The sequence below is a fragment of the Pleurodeles waltl genome, chromosome 2_2, assembly GCF_031143425.1.
Source record: "Pleurodeles waltl isolate 20211129_DDA chromosome 2_2, aPleWal1.hap1.20221129, whole genome shotgun sequence".
Classification (NCBI taxonomy): domain Eukaryota; kingdom Metazoa; phylum Chordata; class Amphibia; order Caudata; family Salamandridae; genus Pleurodeles; species Pleurodeles waltl.
The window spans coordinates 23,499,590-23,520,428 of record NC_090439.1 but is presented as its reverse complement, the minus strand read 5'-3'; the positions used below and the strand labels follow the sequence as shown (position 1 = coordinate 23,520,428).

General features: G+C 41.9%; 1 protein-coding gene across 1 annotated transcript in view; it reads left to right on the top strand.

The window, feature by feature from the left end:
* The first annotated feature begins 2,079 nt into the window (after positions 1-2,079).
* The window catches only part of LOC138279857 (cytosolic non-specific dipeptidase-like), a 124,067-nt gene continuing 105,307 nt past the window's right edge, over positions 2,080-20,839 (top strand). The window contains exons 1-4 of the mRNA XM_069219436.1: positions 2,080-2,285; positions 10,280-10,423; positions 11,268-11,430; positions 18,238-18,326. Of these exons, the coding sequence (XP_069075537.1) occupies positions 2,220-2,285; positions 10,280-10,423; positions 11,268-11,430; positions 18,238-18,326 (462 nt within the window). The 5' untranslated portion in view covers positions 2,080-2,219. The remainder of the gene's footprint in view (positions 2,286-10,279; positions 10,424-11,267; positions 11,431-18,237; positions 18,327-20,839) is intronic.

Below are 20,839 nucleotides of genomic sequence, written 5' to 3'. Positions count from 1 at the left end.
CAAGACAAGTTGCTCAAATATTTATGAGATTCTAAATATTATAGTTGGAGCATAATTGGTTACTTTTGATACTGTCAGTCTGACACAGACATGTATTCCACAGGCAGGCAGAGGCACAGAATGGTTAAGCAAGAACATGCATGCTTTCTAAAAGTGCCATTTTCAAACTGACAACCTGAATACCAACTCTACCAAAAGATGTATTTTCAAATTGTGAGTTCAGGGACCCCAACCTCCATATCTCTATCTACTCCGAATGGGAAACTGCACTTAAAAGATATTTAAAGGCAGTTTCTGTGTTAACCTAAGGGAGAGATAGGCCTTGCAATAGTGAAAAACAAATTTGGCAGTATTTCACTATCAGGACATGTAAAACACACCAGTATAGTCCTACCTTTTACATACACTGCACCCTGTCCAAGGGGCTACCTAGGGCCTACCTCAGGAGGGACTTACAAGTAGTAACAAGCATTTGCAATGTAACTGGTCTCATGTTAGAGCGGATAGCGTTGTAAACTCCTAACCCGACTTTTCACCTATCGGCAAAAGTGCATTTATGTATGTAACCCAAAAAAGTGCAATTAACTATGTAAAGCGCTCGACTTCTGCCAAGCGAAATCGCGCTAGTAAATTAGAGAAAAAGTAGTCCACGAGCTGGACAGAAAACAGCAAGCCTTGCATGTTTTCTGTACTTGGTCGATGCGCTCAAGGAGGGCTCGCCACATGAAAAGGCATGACGTACCTTAGACTAATGAAAGCAAGCAGAGTTTATTAGGCAAGCCCACGAACCAATGAAAAACACTGACGTGACGTTGACAGGGCTCCGAGCCCTTTTTTAAACACGAAAGCGTCTCGCTGCGATACGCATGCGCGAGCGCATGCAATGCAGGCTCGACCCTAAAAAGGAAGGTTTGGACCTGCAGGTGGGTACACGTGCCAGGTCGAACTGGCACTCTAAAACTGCATACACAGACACTGCAGTCGCAGGTCTGAGACATGTTTACAGGGCTACTCCTGTGGGTGGCATAATCAGTGCTATAGGCCCACTAGTAGCATTTGATTTACAGGCCCTGTGCACCTCTGTTGCACTTTACTAGGGACTTACTAGTAAATCAAATATGCCAATCAGGGAACACCAATCATAACGTCAAGTTTTCAGGGAGCACTTGCACTTTAGCACTGGTCAGCAGTGGTAAAGTGCCCAGAGTACCAAAAACCAGCAAAAACAAAGTCAGGCATACAGTCAAAAACACAGGAAGCAGAGGCAAAAAGACAGGGGAAACCTCACTAACAATGCCAGGTCTAACAGTTATGCTTGTAATAAAGTGTTACTCAAAGTGGCACACATGGTGTTTTGAAATGTCACACCCAGGCATACCAAAAACCTGTAAATGTCACATATGACAAACTGGAAACTTGGCAGCTATGTTATCCCCCCACTCCACGACCTGCACTCTACAACACTGCCATTGATCCACTAAAGTCAACTCCCCTCTACTCAACACCCTACTCCCCCTACTCCACTCTACCGCACTATTCTCCAACAAATCCAGTCTATGACACCACACCACTCTTTGACACTCCAGTCACTAACTTTTAACGATGCTGAACAGTATCAAAAGCACATTGTCAAAACCGATAGCTCTTATTTAGGGGAGAACTATTGGTTGTGCTAACGCTCGTTGCTCGTTCTTTCTCTCACTCGTCGGTCTTATTTGCGCACCATATCGCCCGATGTTGGCAGGTCTGCTACTCATCACGTGTTGTTGCTGGTCAATGGCCTGTGTCACCATGACTCGTGGCTCTCATGTCTACTTCCTCAAGCCTTACAACATAAAAACAGTCAAGTGCGAGGGCTTCTGTAGGGGGTAGAAACTCACTGGGGCATGTGACAGGTGACAGGTGACACTGGGGGTGCCTGGAACAGTTCAGGACCCAGAAGGGGGGCGAACAGCCAAGCGCTGACTCCTCCTGGTCTGCTCCTTCAGTCACCGACCGCTATCACGTGCTGAGCCGTCACGTGACTCGACGAGCACCCTCCGGTGAAGAGGCGCTTGATTGGTGTTTTTAACGCGCAGGGTCAGCTAGCTTGACGGGGCGGAGCTGAACGAGGAAGCGGTCTGAGTGGAAACATGCGAGCTCAGCAGCGTCTTTAAAGCTCGGAGGACTGTTCACCGGCACTTGTTTCTAGGGATCCAGACTGACGCCGTGCTTCAGAGATGTCTTCCGATGTCCTCCCTGCGCTCTTTAAATACGTGGATGAGCACCAGGACCTGTATGTTAAGGTGAGTGGGAGTTTGGGCGCCGCGCTTTGCTTTCCTTTCTCTTCTTGTCCAATGGGATCCCAGACGGCGATCAGCTATGCCGCGTCGTTCTCGTGTATGACAAATTAACACAGATCTGTTTTTTCTATTTAATTAGGCGAGGAGCTCGCTGATTAATGTGGTATTGTAGAAGTACAGTGTTTGCAGTGGGCATGTTCTTCTGGCGCTCAGTAAAGTTAACACCATGAAGTGAATTGAATAGTAGTCAGCAATCATTGGGTCGTAGATCGCAAGTTGTAGTGCCTTATCCGGCGTGGGTAGGTTAGGCACCCCTATTGTTTTCTTTTTATTCTGCCAAAACACAAAACTATTGCTTCAGGATTTATCGACCTTAGACGAATGAAAGGCTGTTTAGGCTTTGACACAACGTAAACATATGACCTTTAGCCCTCGGGCAGCTGTGAAATAACCCAGTGATATATAACACGACATGCGTTCCATATCTTTTCGAAATGCAGTGGACTGATGTACATTTTTAAAAGGGGTGCCATTGTTTTGTCACACTCGTAAGTAGGTTAGCCGGTTTTGACGTTGCGTTGCTTCATTATGCTCTGGCAATAGAGGGCATGTTTTTTAAGGTGCACCTCCTTTGTGGAAAGGTGACGAGCCTCAGTGGACAAATAGGAGTAATCGGGCACTTCTCTAGTGTAGAAAGGGCTGTTCTGCATGACCGGCCAGATCTTACAAACGTCGTTAGGGCAACTCGTCTCCTTGCATAGCTGCCCTCGGAACGTACCGTGCTTTGAGTCTACCAACCGTGCAGCCTGTTTACTCTGAAACAAGACCGAACTTGTCAATACATTTCAGGAACTATCCAAAATCTGCAATAAATACCCCTATCACCGATATTCCTGCTCCAAAGACTGTTAAAACACTCGCCAATCACTTCATAAGGTAACCATTTATTTGCTACGAATGGAAAAATCTCCACCTAGCCCGAACAACGCCATCACCAGAGTCTGGTTCCCAGTGGCCCGGAAAACGTCTTCCTTGCCTACTACACGCCCATCTAAGAAGCAGTATGGTCCACGTTCTTTCAGCCTCTGGCCACCACACCGAGTCTTCCTTTTAATTGTAATAAAATCCTTCCGCAGGGCCGCTCGTATATTTCAAACCAGATCGCCTCAATCATCAGTTTTAAGCAAGTCTAAGGTGCTTCTGCCATTCTTCATTTGCTCATTCAGCAGCTATATTTTTCTGGAGGCAGTGGTGGGCAAGTGAAAGCTGCATGTGGTAATACAACCGACATAGCCTCTGTAGGCACTTGTCACCTTACCTTTCCAATCATTCTCTTCCTAAACCCTTCAACTACTTATCTTTTCAATTCCTCCATATGATAAACCATTGTACCCTCACACTCCAGATCCATCTTCCCTACACATTTCTTCAGTGCTGCATGAACCTGACAACTTTTTATGTTCTTCTCTCCCGTGTGCCTAAATAGCTTCTCAACCATAGACCGTCTTATTAATTTGTCCCATTTGCAAAACTTTCACAGGTACGACTCCCACCACCCCTTAGACTCAACAATTTACTGACCATTTCTTCAGATTGACTTGTCTTTCAACAATAATTTAATCTGCACTTCGCTATCCACTTGTTTCACTTCCTCGTGGGGTAGCCGCAGTCCACCTCAACAATGCTACAGAATTTCTAAACGAGTCCTAATGTGACAAGTTTACCAGCCCTCTTGCACCTGCACCCTGCCTGCGGAGTAGACACCCTGATGAAATTTTGACTCATCGGACGTTGACAAAGCAGTGCGCTTGAAAATCACTCTTTATCTCTTAAAACCCTTCACCTTTTCCACAGGTCTATTCATGGCGCCCCATCTAAATGAGCTGGGATAAAAATGTATTGTAAATAAATTACATTAGTTGCAATAGTACCAAATCGCGTATACATATCCATGAGAATAACATTAGCACCAAACCTCTGATAGCTTCTGTCCTTTTCTGCTGTGCATCTCTTTAAAATAAGAATTCTGTGCTGAGAGTAGATTCGCGGCCCAAAAAAACCTCACAGTGCTTATCCCTTTCGAAGTCTGACCTCTGATGCGAGACTGGAAAGTGCCTCCATCTTAAATTCAGAAGAGACACCTATTTATCCTGGCATTAGGCTTCCCCAGGTGGATCACATGACGTCCCTGGTAAGATACCTAAAAAAAAAAGTGCTATCAAACTATTGCTGGGTTGTTAGTAGTGCTGTACAAAACCCCAAGTTAAAAAACAACCGGTTTTTCCCTTAAATGCATATTCCCCTGAAGCATAGAGCCCTCCTGCTTTCTGTCATAATCACAGTTCTGTGTCCTTCGATTCCCCCTCATCTCTACCTTAGACCATCTCAATCTTTATAACATCCTGCTGCATGCTTTTGACATGCTTATTGTTTACTTACTCAGTAGTTCAGTTTTCTTGCTCATACATATTGCGTTAGTAATGCACCTTCAGGCAGACAGTGTATTGATCAGTCGTACATCCCTTCCTTTCGTTCCACGCTCATTGTTGACACACTAAAGTTGTTAATGGGTCAAACTACGACTCTGTGCCATTTGCCCCCTCAGTTACACATTCCTACTCCTGTCCCTGTGCCAGTCTGAACATTTCAGCAAACCTAAAAACACTTTTGTCTAAATCTGCATGGCTCATTTGCAAACATACGTTTTGCAAAAATACCTTTACCAAACTTGCGTTACCTGTTGTATTCCCATGCTGATCAAGTATCCACTGCCCCATTAACTGCTATGCCGTGAAAAAACATGATCAAACGCACAAAAGGTGATGGGGGGAGGGGTTCTTGCAGTAAGTCTAACCACTGGCAATTGGTTGGTTTTAGCATTCCAACTCATCTTTCTTTTGACCACCATGCCATCTGAGACTTTAACCATGTCGTATGCAAATCAGTCTTGACTCTGCTCCAGTTGGAGCAGTCCTCATCGAACAGCCAAGTCAGGTCCTCCCAAGCAATTCAAGACTGGTTTTGCAATGATTAGGTCTAGTCAGTCACTTGTAACTTGGTTCCGAAAACCACTTTTGGGCATACCTTAGCCACTTCGAGTGGTACATCAAATACACAAAAGGTGAGATTAGTTCAAGCATTCCATCCCTCACCTGTAGTTGTGGGAGTTGACAGTGCGAGTGTGATAGAAATGCCCAGGTATGGGTCCCATGCTCACTTTGTCATAGGATTCAAGCTACACCCTACTGACGAATCCCAAGTGGGGCGAAACCGGTCTGTGTTGCGAAGTTGCTTGTGGTCCTTTCTGGATGGGTCCTCACTTGGCAGTTCGGGGTGGACTATTCCCAAGAAGAGCAGGCTTGGTATTGATTTGCATAAGGGGGACCTTTCCTTTCAGTTGGCATGGTGGATGAAAAACAATGGACTGGAGTGCAGCCCAAGCAATTGCCAGTGTCTGAAATTAATTTAGGCATTCTATCCCTTGTTGCATGACAAAAAGTGGACAATATGGTTTTTCGCTCTCCATGTGCATCGCCAATACAGTTTTAGTCATCATTGACATAACCGTATTGGCACAAATCCTGGTTCCTTAGTGCTCGGATGAAAAACAAGTTTAAATTTGCGATGTTACTTGTTTTACCGGCTGCAAGACAGTTTATGGGAAATTCATCTGTGTCTTCTTCATTGCAGCTGAATTTGTGTTCCTAGTCCTCTTATGTAACCATTTATAAACTGCCACCAATTCACCTTTCACACTTTTCCTTTTTTGCACAGCATCAAACGGTATCCCAGCTGCTTGGTTATACCCATGTACTCTAATATAGTCCACACTGCAGTTCCCAAATAGTTACATACCCTGAGCACAAACATCTGTTATGCCAAATGATGTTTATAACTTAGTGCATCCTGACAAGTCTCCTTAATTGGCATCCCATAATGGCAATCATATAGAGGATTACTGTGAAAGTCTGTGGGCTCATCGGATTTCCACTTCTCCATGCCTGTCAACCATCTCAAGAAATGGAATGGAGGACATCAAAGAAAACTTACCAACACAATAAAGGGATCTGCAGAGCTCAACAGTTATTCCAGTAAACTATTTAAAAAAAAGCATGTCTACAGCTCACCCCCACCCATTCATCCCACCCACAAGCACTGTATCCCATAGCACAGTAACTGTATGTAAGTGGTCATCACTTACAGCATGGAAACACTTCCCACATAGGCTTCAAGCAAAGACATCATATTTCCAGCCGCATTCACACATTATGTAGCATGCTATCCATGTGAATAAATGATCTACAAATGCTACAATACAATGCAAATACCCACTATACAGCAACTGGACAGGCGGAGGAAAACTAGGCATACTGCAGCAAGATCTGCCAAACATTGGTGTTCAATAGAGGACTCTAACTCAGTCTGACACTGTGTCCCACAAACTATATACTCTGGCCTTTCTTTATTTCGTTATTATGTTGGTCACAGGTGATGAGTATCTCCGTCAATGTGGACAGATTGTGAACGCACACTTCCCTCTCTCTAATATCTTTCCAGCCTCATAGCTTCGTAGCATGGCCCACCTTAAGGCAGCCACCAGTGCAGAAACGGTGCTAGAATCCCTTATAACTACGTTTACACAAACGGACCTGCAGAGCGAACTAATGGTGCCAGCATTTCTCAAAAATGTAAGTCCCACATCTATCTGTCACACTGCTTTCATTCACCACACTGCTAAGATCTGTGCCCCAAACACGGTAACTGCTCCTTGGTCATAAAATTACCACATAGGGTCAGTACTAAGACAGCACTCTTCCAACCACATACCCTACACAGTGTTGCACGCTACTTGTGCCAGCAAGGCTTCAGCACTTTACCGAGGAGTAGGAACTGTTAGAAATGCTACAGCACATTCTGAGGCAACTGGCCCTGTAGGCACATTAAGTGCTTCTAGTGAAGATAATAATAATATAATTTCACACCTTATCCATGGGAGGCTGGGGTAATAGAGGTGTTCTCAAGTATTCAGCTTGCCGCAGGCTTCAAAGGTCATTCCTAATGATGCGCTGTAATCCCAACATGCTGTGTTTTCTGCCTGTCTCTCACGTCAGCAGGGCAGCATTGCTGAAGTCCTAAAACCGCATGCTCAGCTTTTAAAAACTATAGATAAGCTTGCGATGTTGCCTAATCGGCAAATCTAATTTAAACACTTCACTTCCTCCATTTGTTCGTCTTTGTTGCTGACAAAAAGAAATTCTGAACCCTAAGTTTTTTTTTTTTTTTTTTCCTTCCTTTTCTGGTCCTGGATTAAATCGACCCCCTCAAGTTCACCCACATCTTGGTTCATTTGCACACATTGTTTGATTCCTATAGTGCAGGACATATTACTTTACAAATCTGGTTTATTTCACTTTAGACAACAAGGTGTCTCGATGCCTTAAAATACAGCTGCTTTCTGGTAAAGCCTTAATGAGGTATGTGTTAGAGCACCCTGAAGTTTTATTTTGCTGGAGAGGCTTTAGTGCCTGAAACTCTATTTCCTTTTGTATTTTCGCATCAAAAAGTAGCTGTCATTGGGGATAAGATGTATGGGGGGGGTCTGTAATAAGGTTGATCAGGAGTGACTGTGTTAGACCTGACATCTTCTGACGTGATTTCCCTAGACCTTTTTGCTTTCTGACCTCCGAACTGTGTGCTGAACTTCATTTTTGCTGGCTTTAGGACTATGTGCGCTTTTTCACTACTGACCAGTGCGTGCTGTTTGTTTAAAGCACAGTAACATTGTCTTCTCCATGATCGGCATGTTTGATTTACCAATATGTTCCCTGTAAAGTGCACTAGTGAATTAGTGATGCAGGACCTACTAGTGGCCCTGCATCACTAATCGTGCCAACCACTATTGTAGCCCAATCATGTCTTCAGCCTGCCACTGCAGAGCTGAGTGCAGTTTAAACTGCCATTTCGACCTGGCAACTGTACCCTTTTGCCAGACCAAACCTCCTCTTTTAAAAAACAAATATATATATATTACGTGCAAATCACTCCTAAGATTGGCTCTCTGTGACCGACATGGCAGGGTGTGGTGCATTTAAAAGGTAGTACATGTACTTTTAAGTTATTTACATGCCCTAATAGCGAGAAACAACTTATTTCGTTTTTTCACTACCAGGGTTGCTCCTCTCATAGATTAGCATTGGAAAATCTCGTAAAAATATTTTTAAGTGGTAATTTCTGATCTGAAAGGAGTGGCATTATGTTTGGAATGGTAGTGAGAAATCCTGTGTACTTGTAAAGTTGGATTTAACACTACTATTTTAGAAATGCCACTTTTAGAAAGTAGGCATGTTGGTTCTCTTTGTGACTCACAGCCTGTCTCCAATCCATCTCTGGTTGATGCTGGGTGACAGCTCCCCTCGTGCAGTCCACCAAGGCAGCCATAAACACAGGACACTCAGCTGCATTTTCAGTCATCTGCATGCTGATGGGTCTTTCTAGGCAGGAAGGGTGGAGAGGCTCTTGCTTACACTTCAAAGGATAGTGGCTTGACCCCACACAAAGGACTGACAATCCGCCACAGATCTCCTGGCAGACAAGACTGTGCTGAAGGGGAACTGGTGTACTTTAAAACCACTTTTGAAGTTATCCCTACATCAAAGGTCTTTTGTGGTATAAGTACTGGGCCTTTTGATCACTTCTGGGTTGAGGACATTCTACCAGGAAGAAGGACTGCGGGGCTGTCACGTTGCAGTTTGCTCTGCTGTGTTGGCCCAGTGCCTGCTAATTCTTGGCTGCCTAGGAGTGAGGGGACTGGATCGAACTCTCTACATCCTGCAGCCTAAAGTTTCTTCAAGGGGCTGACTGAGCTTGGTGCCTGTCTCTGAAGTCTCAGGGATATCAAAGACTTCACCTGCATCTTGCTGCCATCACCTGGGCTCCTTTACTGTGAATCCTGCTCTGCCAAGTGGTGCCAAATTCGGTCCTGGGCCCTTGGAGGGGAGTGTGGTGCTGTAACACAAGAACGGATGCAGTGACACTGGCGATTGGAACCGATGCATCCTTCTGCAGAAATGTCAGTATTACTGCTGCCTGCCCAGAAGCCATGGTCGTCAACTGCACAACACAACAACCCCGACTTACAACACAACCACAGCTCGGTTGAGGCATTAGAACCAGTACTTATCGCTTCTGGACCTCAACTCATCACCAAAGTTGCCTGATCAGGAAACGATGCATTGCCTGCAAGCGCGACTGATTCCTTTCTTGGATCAACCCATTGTCACCAAGCCTCGACACAACCAAGGTACTGTCAGCGGGTCCTGTACCCGGCCTGCACGCCATCTAAGTTGGACTGAACTTTTGAATTTGTCCAGAGCCACCAAATAGCCCTGGATGAGAGCTATTGTCTTCTAAGCACTTCCTTTTGATTTAATCTTTCAGAATTCATAAATTGGTTTGTGTATGTTGGATTTTTGTCGTTTTAGTCTTGTTTGACTCAGATAAATACTGGCTATTTGTGAAAATTGGTTTGGAGTCCTTTTGTGGTGTTTTCACTGTGTTATTGTGAGTGTGCACAAATACTTTATACATCGCCTCTTTATTTTAGCTTGATTGTTCTGTGCCAAGCTACCAGAGGGTGAGCACAGGTAAACTTTCAGTGTGTATCTTACTTGTCCTGACTAGGATTGCGGTCCCTACTTGGGCAGAGTGCAAACCTCTGCCAACTAGAGACCCAATTTCTAACACACTGGTACTCAACAGATCTAATGTACATAAGTAAGTTAAAGGATAGCAATGTTAAAGCAGTTAAACAAATACTTGTTCTAAGTTGGAAGCTCTGCATGCCTGTGCTCTTACCAACTACCTGAATAGCTTTTTAAAGTCCAGCAACAATTGTTCTGCAGAGCAACAGATGAGGTTTCCATTTCCAAGCAGCATGCTAATGTTCAAAATACAATTTTTGTCAGTTCCATTGTGATTCTGTTTTTTGTTTACCCCAGCGCTTGGCAGAATGGGTGGCAATCCAGAGCGTGTCTGCATGGCCGGAGAAAAGAGATGAAACCAAGCGGATGATGGAAGTCGCTGCCAAGGAGATTGAGCGCCTGGGTGGCACCTGTGAATTAGTCGATGTTGGTAAACAGAAGGTGAGAAGAGAATCAAATAGTTTGGAAGTATGAAGAACCTTTTGTTTTGTCACCTAGCTTCTAATTTTGAAAGGGTGTCTGGCACCTCTAGTGAAGCCATTAACCACTCTGAGCTTTCTGAAGGTAGAAAGTAAAACAAGAATGGCTTATCAGGAAATAAAGAAAAAAATCACGTTTGCTTTTATATATGATACACTAACCTGGGACCTGATGTCTAAGTGGGCTTTCGCAGTTTGGAGCACTGCCTTGATGCATGTATATGAATGGATATAAGGGTCGTGCCCCGTGTCACAAATGTTTTCAGCAAAAAACAATTTTGTTTTATGTCATACACTGTTGCGTTTATACCTGCGCAGCTTGTTTTACGGTCCGGCTTTCACATGCCTGTAGTAATAAGGCAGCCTTGATGCTGCACCCGACCTTTGTTAACTTATTCCAAAGGGGCTAATCTTTTCATCATTTAAAATCTCAAACTAGAAACAATAATTTGCGAATATTCTTTGGATCCGGCTGCCAATAGCAGCCATGATTTGCTAATTGTCTCACCGGAGTGATCAGACCATGCTGAGTGAAATGCACAACGAGGCACCTGGTCAATCAGCAATTTATTGGGATATCTCCCCAGTCATATTGTGGGACTCAGATTAAGTGCTACCTTCTTCACTAATCCCTTGTGGCCTCTCAAAAGCGTTATTAATTTGTAAACAAATATATGTTTTGGTGTTTATTTTAATAATCCAGATACTGACTTTAAAATGCAGCTCAGCACTGGTTATACAATGTGTTACTGGAGTTCTAAAAGTTTGCAAACAGTAACATTGTTTTGGTCTGGTTTGTCTTTAAGCTCCCTGATGGCACTGAGATTCCACTTCCACCAGTTATTTTGGGCAGACTGGGCTCGGACCCAGGCAAGAAAACAGTTTGTGTTTACGGACATCTGGACGTCCAGCCTGCAGCCTTGGATGATGGTTGGGACAGTGAGCCTTTTGTCCTGGAGGAAAGAGATGGTGAGTACCTGTGTCAAAACTGTTTACTAGATCTGGAGTGGCTTATGTTATTTGTCAATGCAGACATCTTCTGGTGATATAAAGGACCTGTTTTCCTAGATGCCCAAGCTTCCTTACTGGATGTGCTTCTAGCTGATTTTGCTTCCCCCTCCTCTTCACCCCGTCTGCTAAACCTAAGACCAGGTTGAATAAGCCATTGCAAAGTAAAATTTTTGTGAGAAGCAGATTCTCGTCCTTTTTTATTTCTTTGGCTCCACTATGGTGCCACTTGACGCCAGAGGGAATTTTTTATTAACCAGGCTGTGTGAACTGTTGGATGTTATCATACTTCACATGCTTACACAGACCCAAAACCAAATATGAATTTTACTAATTGTGATCTGCTTGGTTCAGTTGACTAACCTGTATTGCATTTTTTGTATAATTTAACATATGCCCTCCTTGCAGAAAACCCAACTGATAGTGTAATGTTAATTTTCCCAGCACCTAACAGAAGTTCCGAGAGAAATATTTATTTAGCAGAACAGTTCAGCCTACATAAGAACTTGCGCAGCAGACCTATTTCCCCGTCATCCTTTTATTTTGACTCATATGAAAACGTATTTTCTTTTTAGATCACTTTGAGTGTGCTGTACGTTTCACTATTCTGTCTACTGTATTATCTCCTGTTTTTGCTAGGTATACAAACTCTTCTGCATATAACACAGAAATTACCTATTTTATGCCTTTATAGCCCTGTAACTATGTGAATATACTTGTCCACACAAAAGACTTGCAAGCAGCGTACTGTAGTAAGCTGGGTGGGGAATTGCTAGAGTCATCAGTCGTTGACAGCTCTTGTAAATGGAGTTTGTTCTGATGAAAGGGAGGTGCAGCAGTGCTTGGTTCTTGGTCAGGGACTCTTAAATGCATTATCAAGTGCTATTTTGTGCACTTATGCAGTTACCTATGGTATGCTACTTCCGCGCAATACAAAATTGAAAAATAACACAATCATTACAGTTAGCTTGCAGAAGTGGTAGCTGGACTTCAGTGCAGGCAAGTGCAAATTTGCACATTCATGAAACGGTTGAAGACAGTGGCTTGCTGGAGGATTTTAAAAGCACCAAATCCATAGAGCCACTGGAGTCAGGAACAGAAAGAAAAAACAAATTAAAGAGCAGAAGAAAAAGTAGATGGGAGTGGGCTGAGATGTTTAGCATGGTTCTTAATTGCTTTCTGAAGTGTGTTGTTGAGTCTCGGACAATATTTCCAGCTACAGTGGCCAGAATTCAGTCCAGTGCACTTTTCATTTAGTTCCCTTCCTTTATGTGCTTTCAGAAGCTGGAGTTCATGCTGTTTAGAATAGTGTTTTGATATTTTTGAAACTGATTTGCTGTACATCCATTTAATTGGACCGAGCAGGACGTGGGCAGAATCATCAGGAATGGACTGGTGCACTGGTACAGTGCCTCTTTCCAACTGTTTGCAGATCAGTTTTTCCAGTTTCTCCATTACAAGAGGCGTTAAAGTATGCAGCTATATTTATATTCCATTAGACATCTCCTAGAAAATGTTAGCCTTGCCACGTTTGGCTGCGTTCTTGTTCTGCTGTTTGTCCAACCCAGTTGGCAAAGCATGCACAATAATTCTTTGTACAAAACTGAAACCTGTCTTACCACCGTTGAGGGCTGGATGTAGTACGGTAAGATGCAGAGTTCCATGCCCTACTTCTATTTAAGTGGAACACTATGTGATGGGGTTTTACTTCACTGACACTTTATATCCTCTTCCTTACCCTTACTGTCAATTAAGTTAGTGTGCACCATTGGTTAAGGGCAGGATATTCTCTGATCATCTGAGCTCTAAAGAGAATGGATTGTTTGTCTAGGATTTCCTTTCTTTAGTCCATTTGGTTTGTTGTCTAAGCCTTTTGTTTCTTCAGCTGAAACCATAAAAATATAAATGCACATTTTTGTGAATAAAAAGGGACAGCTAATGTCTATCAGGCTGTCGCATTCTTGATTACCAAACAACCAAATAAAGTTATCTGCACTTGTTTTCAACATGCATGTAGTAATGGAAGAACGAGCCCTGATGACTTGCATGTAAAAGTCCACCGTAAACATCTTATAGAAAGAGCACCCACTTTGTTCAGAGGTAATCACAAAGACAAAACTGCAATACGTGAACTTGGTGTTTACACTTATAAACCATTGTAAGAGCAATTATTATTGAATACGAGAACTTCCTCATGAAATAACCCAGGGGAATTATTTCAAATCTTAGTTCTAGAGCATCCACAGTCCTTTGTGACTGAATATAGAAACCTGTATGGAAACATTCCTGAATTATTGACTTTATTTGGATATTAATATCCTCATAAACGTAATTAATGTTCTTCTGGATCAGTGATATGCTAGAGTGCGCGTTAGACACAGGTCTACCCTTCTTCCTCTTTAACACATCACATCAGTAAGAACCTTCTCATACACCCCATCCTCCAGGTGAGTATTCATCCCACCAGAAAAGGTTCTGCAGGAGGGGAATTGCATCCCAAAGAGTATCTAGTCACAAATATTGCTTTCATGAGGCCCTACATGGTGCTCTATGAGAGTGGTAGCAAAGATCTTAAACTAATTATTTTCTGGGATCTGTCATACATTTGCAAAGTGAAATCCACTGTTACTCTTAAGGGAAGCTGTTACTCTTACGGGATGGAGACTTTAGATTGTCTTGTGACTCTGGGTGTAGTATACCTGTCTAGGGGTTCTCACTTATTTCTCTTCTATTATTACCCACTGGCAAGACCGAAAAGCTGACTCTGCTTCTGTCTATCAGTCAGTTGCTCACTGTCTTGTGACCTCTTGCACATAAATTGCATCAGATCTTAAAAAAAAAAAAAAGAACTGAAAGTAGCAGCTACCACAACTCTCTGTTCTTGTTGACAATCTGATACGGGACATTTGTGTGCATCTAAGAGTATGTGTATCTTTTTGGTTTATAACTGTCTCATTTCAGATTTTACTATATTGCTGCCCACAGGTTTATGTTTAGAGTCATCATCCTTGTGTGTGAGTGTGTGTGTGTTTTTTTTTTTTTTTTATAAATGTTTACCTGACCAGTTAGTCCACTCTTGAATGTGGAGAGTTGGCAGTACATTCAGTTTGTGAGGTGTGCCTTCTAGTCGTAAAGGGACTTTTGCCGGTCAGGGTTGTCAGTGAGTCGTCATCCCTGTTTTTAGCAAGGATAATTTAGCTCTGTCTGCCATAACAACGAGAAGGTGCCTTGTACTTTAGATCCCAAGCTTCCTCATAACTGTTAAAGAGTGCAGAGTTTATTGATCCAACTCTTAATCAATGACCGCTGTAACCCTGTTTATTTTCTGCTGAGTCTTTTGAATAGATTACATGTTTTTAACCAATTGAATTTAAAGTAATCTTATCAAAGTCGTGATAGTGAATTGTTTACACAAGTTGTGCAAGGGAATGATTGTAGTATTGAGGTTAGAGTACACTAGCAGAATAATGGAAGTATTAAGTACACTTGCAAGTTCTTTAGATTGCAGTTTCTGTGGATAACTCTAAAGCAGGTGGAGTTTTTGCACCATGTCTGTTCAATTTATTTTCAGTGGTTTGTTGGTGTACTTGAGATACTCCTTGACCTTTTGAGGCAGAAGACCAGTTGTATTCCCTCTCAATTCCTGTATATTGTACAAAATCATGTGGAACAATACCCTGAAGGCAGACTGTTGAAATCAAGGAGCACTTCTGGGTCTTTCTAAGGTTACTTGAACACTGAGGCTGGATTTGTATACACGCTCCACAAAATGTTTGAAGTACTTTTAATTATAGCCAAGGCATCTTTTGTCATCTTAGCTAGAGTTTCCTTGCCCATTGACTAGCACTTGATCTTGTGACCTGTTTACGGTGTTAATGGGATTGAGGCAATGATCTTGGTTGACTCTTCTTTATAGAACTTTGGGAATGACACCCAGACTGTTTTATATAATGTGCACAGTAGCTTTAAAAGCAGCAGTCTAGCTTGTTACTGGAACCAAAAATATTCCATCTCATTGGCTCTGCCGCTAACCATTGCTCACGGATGGTTCACAAAAAGCTGGCTAGTACTTGCAAAAGCGGTGTCAACTTGTTACAGTTTAAATTTAAGTACATTGGACAAACTGAGTGGAAAAGCAAACATTTGTGTCCAGTTGGTCAACAGGTTGTCTTGGCACTGAACACCTATTCTTTATCGGAAAAGTTGTTGAGTACCACATTTTGTAACTATATATTGTACATCTCTGTACATGGGAATTGTATCATATAACCCTACTTACCAAAAGTTGGGACAGCCCTCTTCACCATTGGTCTGTTCAGTTTTTCTTCACAATTTGTTTACACTGACTTCAACATACAGCATGGGATTAGCCCACTTCAGCCACTGGCCATCTTGCACTGTGAGTGATGGCATTTTGCCTGATTACATCTGCATGTCCACCTAAAAAGAAGTGCACTTCAGTGTCTGTGCTGCTCGGTCGATACTTTAATAAGCCAATGTGTTTTTCTTTCTATTCTATATCCTTTCTATGTATTTCTTTTAGTTATCCCTATGTGTTGAAAATATGTCTCCAGCTTAAGGTAATTCAAAGCCAATAGTATATTTTCTCTGCACCACTAAGATGCTTTCTTTTTGTTATGCATTAAAGTTAGAGTTGATTCATAAGGCTTCTTTGAAACACCGGTACTGTGCTATTAAAATTATGTACGGTGGTTAAGTTTTTGTGTATATAATTTCTTTTAATCTAAAACTTGTTCTGCAAGCATATTTTACGTTGTGTTCAAGCTGAATGATTCATTTTTTTTAACGTATAATTGCAATAACAGAAATGACCAGTGCACCAACTTGCCAAGACTAGGCGTTGTTAGCTGATAACCTGAAAGAGACTTGAATGAATGCCAGTGTTTTCCACACTCTTATTATGTAATTCTGCTGCTGACTTTACTGACTGTATGCTCCCTAGTTCGAGATTTCCCATCCCTGCCTACCACTTGTGTACACTCCTAACTGAAAACTATGTGCTAATGTTTGTCTCATTGTGATTTGGATGGTCTGTATTAAAACCGCAATATTTGGCATCGTAATAATGCTTGCAGTAGTTGAAGTTGTAAGTTAAAACCACTGTATTTGTTTAGTTCAGAGTAGCACCTCTTTTGATATTCATTGGCCTGTCGGTGACCTTTTGTGCTGTGACTAGTGGCCAGGAGTTTAGTGGAAACCTAATATTGGGGTCACCGAAGCTTATGACTGAACTCTTTGGTGGCATACTATTCAACTTTGAGTATTAGCCAACATTGCCCAGCTTTCCTACAGTATGTCACATTATAACCTAGGATTTGGATTTACAGTGAAAACAAAGTAATGCTACTAAGCCTGAATAGTAACCAATCAACTCAGTTGTTCAGTTTTAGTGCCCATAGTTCCTTCATCCCTAAGTGGGTGTGGTGAAGAATTGTTGTTGCTCTGCCACTTGACCTTTGATGGACTCTTCTAGTCAATCTTTTGTGGTAGAAGATATTTGCTTAGTCCAAAGTGCATAGAAACTTGGACCGCTGAACCAGATTTCAACATCCACTGTTAATCAATAAACCAATGAGTTTCTTGGACTCCAGTGTAAGCTTGTTAACAGTAGGCAAGATATTTTGAATGTTTTTTGGAATCCATTTCACTGAACTCTGGAACATTGAATACACTTTACAGAAACTGGCGCGTGACTGTGTCCACATGCTTTACTTTTCCCGTCAAGCCTTGCTCTCTATATGGCTGCCCTCTGAAAAGATGAGTGAATGAGGACGTTGGCTCCAATACTGATGGACAGTAAACAATCACAGCACCATTTGTAGTTTGTGTCTTTATTAAATTCGTCTAATTACTTTGTACATTGATGACGGTGTGTAAAATCATCACATGATTTGTGCATCATTCTACAGTGTACGTTTGCTAAACACAGATATTTCGGCAGTTAAATGAATGTTTTTCATGTTGCTTCATTTCATTTCTCAACCGTGGTAATACAACTGACCGCTTTGTAAATCATTCTCCAGTTAGTGTTTGGTTTCAAGGCGAAGGGCATAGTCAACATTAGTGCACAAGGTGAAGTTGTCCAGGCCATGTCTGGGGCGAGAGTGTGAGAGGTATCCTGCACCTAAATTATGGTTGTGTTTTTTTTTTTTTTTTTTTTTTTTTTTTCCGCAACTGACTGGGAGGAGGGGTGCATTCTCCTTGCTTGCTTTAGTGCACAAGACATTCTTGCAAAGCCACTGAGTTTTTTTCTTGTATGTAGTGTATAATTGAGGGAGGTATCTTTAGAGTCAGTTTCAGTAATATGGCTGTAAATTGCACTTAACTACAGGAAAAAACACGATAATACTGTTAATAGCACTCCGAATCTTGTCTCTGTGCTCAGCATATTGTCTCAGTGCTGTATTCATAACACTTGTTCAAACTTTGGTGCAACGTTCGGTTGGAAAAGTGGAATTTATGTTTTGAACTTCCAAATCCTGCTAATCAGAATTGGGACTTGAAGGTTTTGCCAACTATATACTGCACTCCCATTAGTGGAAAATCTGCCCAGTAAGTAGATTCGCCAATGGTGTGTGTTTTGAGAAATGAATAGGCAAATGTGTGTTCTTTGGAACATTCAAGTATTGGATTGCCTATTAATACGCTTGAAGCAAATCGCAAAATCAAACTTATTAACATTGTTCTTTGGTACCGCTGTATGCGAAGTTGGCTACATTCTCATGCAAAATAATCTTACTCTTGCAGGCAAACTGTATGGGCGTGGTTCCACAGATGACAAAGGTCCAGTGCTTGCATGGCTCAACTGCATAGAGGCCTATCAACAACTCAAACGGGTACGTCACAATCAACTTCATAAGCAGTATTCTGCTTGGTCAGTATTATTATTGTTCAAAGGTTTTTAACTTAATTGTATGGAGATTGTTCAAGGATCATTACTGCCTCTGCAGTTTTATGTTCTACAGTATCAGTTGTGATAACACAAAGTAAGTGCTTTTCTCTTATCTTAAGCAAAGTTTCCAAATGTGGTGTTCCTTGGGATATGAATGCCTACAATGGAAAGGGTATTGATGCTGGGATAAAACTCTGTACTGCACACGCCCTCACCCTTCACATCAAATGCCTCTTATGTTCTACCACATAGTACAGCCACCTAAAAAGAACAGATGTGGGAATCTGTTTTTGCCCAATCACACAAGATTTACTTTCCTTTCCCAACATAAATGTTGTGTTGCTGTTGAATTTGCCTCACACACGTGGAAGGTACCTTGCTGTATATGGTGACTGGTGTCAACTAGTATCTCATGAATCCATAGTTTTTGTTTCTGGACCATGACTTGTACCACATTTGTCAAGCTATTTCTGCACTAATGGGCAGACTGTGTTAGCTGATCAAGGGGGTATTTTGTTTTTGAAGTAAGGTAAGAAATTCCAGTGTTGCCACATTTTGACCTACTCTGCAGTTTGTAACATAACAGAGCACATATGCTGACAAATCATTACTTTTTTCTTTGATTTGAAACCAATGGTGAAAAAATCAGTTATTCACTACTACCTATCAGTTATTCTAAAAGCTGTGGCCTCTCTTGGGTTCTGTAACTTGAAAAAGTCTCCCCAAACCTTATGGTTCTAGAGACCTCTCTGAGATAAAATGTGATTGAACCCAGGCCAGGGATCAAAATGACTAGTACCTGTCAAGAAACCTCTGGGTATTGTATTTGCCCAAGGACCCTCGGGTGCCCCGTCCACTGACAAATTTTGACTCACTGACCAGTTTAGATATGGGGGACATCTGAAGCTTGATACCCCAAGGGACATTTATGTGTGGTCCCGCACTATCTAAGCAATGACTCCGCTCCCTCTTTTCTCTGCGTCTCTCTAGATTTGGAGTTTCTTGTAGATTGATTATTGCTATATACTAAATGTAATTGGGTCGTTTTTCTTTTTTTGTTTTTGTACCAGCTATAAATGTGTAAATGTAGCTAGTAAAGTACAGTGACATTTGAGAGGTGCCTGACTTTTGACATTTCGCATAGATCTCTGTGAATCAACACTTGCATGTATGTTTTGCATCTTTGTAGTGGTGGCATACATTTTTGTCATCATAGCAACACATACAGACCTTAGAAGAACAAAAATTATAACTGTGAGTGCACTTACGTCTGGCTTTGTTATCACTTTAGCCATGTTTAGAGCCTCATGGTTACCAAAAATAATATTAAAATATAAGAAGATACATACAAACACAGGAGCTTTGGTTTAGCCCTCATCATCCATTGTCTGACTTGCCATTCACATTTTTCTGCCCCCACCACAGCATACAACGTGCAGCAGTGGGTCAGCCCACTTCAGCCTTTAGCTGTCTTGCTTTATGACTGATGTTATTTTTCTTGATCACTTGTGCACAACCACCTTTAAAAGGAGTTCACGTCAGTTCCAGGACTGATGTTCCTGGGCTGCTGTACCACTTCTTTATTTTTAAATCCTTAACCCCTTCGCTGCCAGGCCTTTTCCCCCCTCAGGTGCCAGGCCTATTTTTGTCTATTCCGGCAGTTCTCGCTTAGGCCCTCATAACTTTTTGTCCACATAAGCTACCCATGCCAAATTTGTCCTTTTTTCCATCATCCTAGGGATTCTAGAGGTACACTGAGTTTGTGGTTTCCCCTGAAGGAGACCAAGAAATTAGCCAAAATACAACGAAAATTTCGTTTTATTTTTTTTCAAAAAGGTGGGGGAAAATGGGGCTGCAGAATACTTGTGTTTTTTCCCTGAAAATGGCATCAACAAAGGGTTTGCAGTGGTAAAATCAACTTCTTCCCTGCTTTTAGGAACAGGCAGACTTGAATCAGAAAACCAAATTTTTCAACACAGTTTTGGTATTTTACTAGGACATATCCCATTTTTACTTTTTTTGTGTGCTTTCAGCCTCCTTCCAGTTAGTGACAGAAATGTGTGTGAAACCAATGCTGGTTCCCGGAAAGCTAAACATTTCTGAAAAGTAGACAAAATTCTGAATTCACCGAGTGGTCATTTGTGTAGATCCTACAAGGTTTTCCTACAGAAAATAACAGGTGAAATACATTTTTTTTTTAAATTGAGGTGAAAAAAACAGCCACTTTTCTCCATGTCTTACTCTGTAACTTTTTCCTGTAATGTCAGATTTTTGAAAGCAATTTACTGTTGCGTCTGCTGGACTCTTCTGCTTGCGGGGATACATAGGGCTTGTAGGTTCATCAAGAACCCTAGGTACCCAGAGCCAATAAATGAGCTGCACCTTGCAATGGGTTTTCATTCTATACCGGGTATACAGCAATTCATTTGCTGAAATATAAAGAGTGAAAAATAGGTA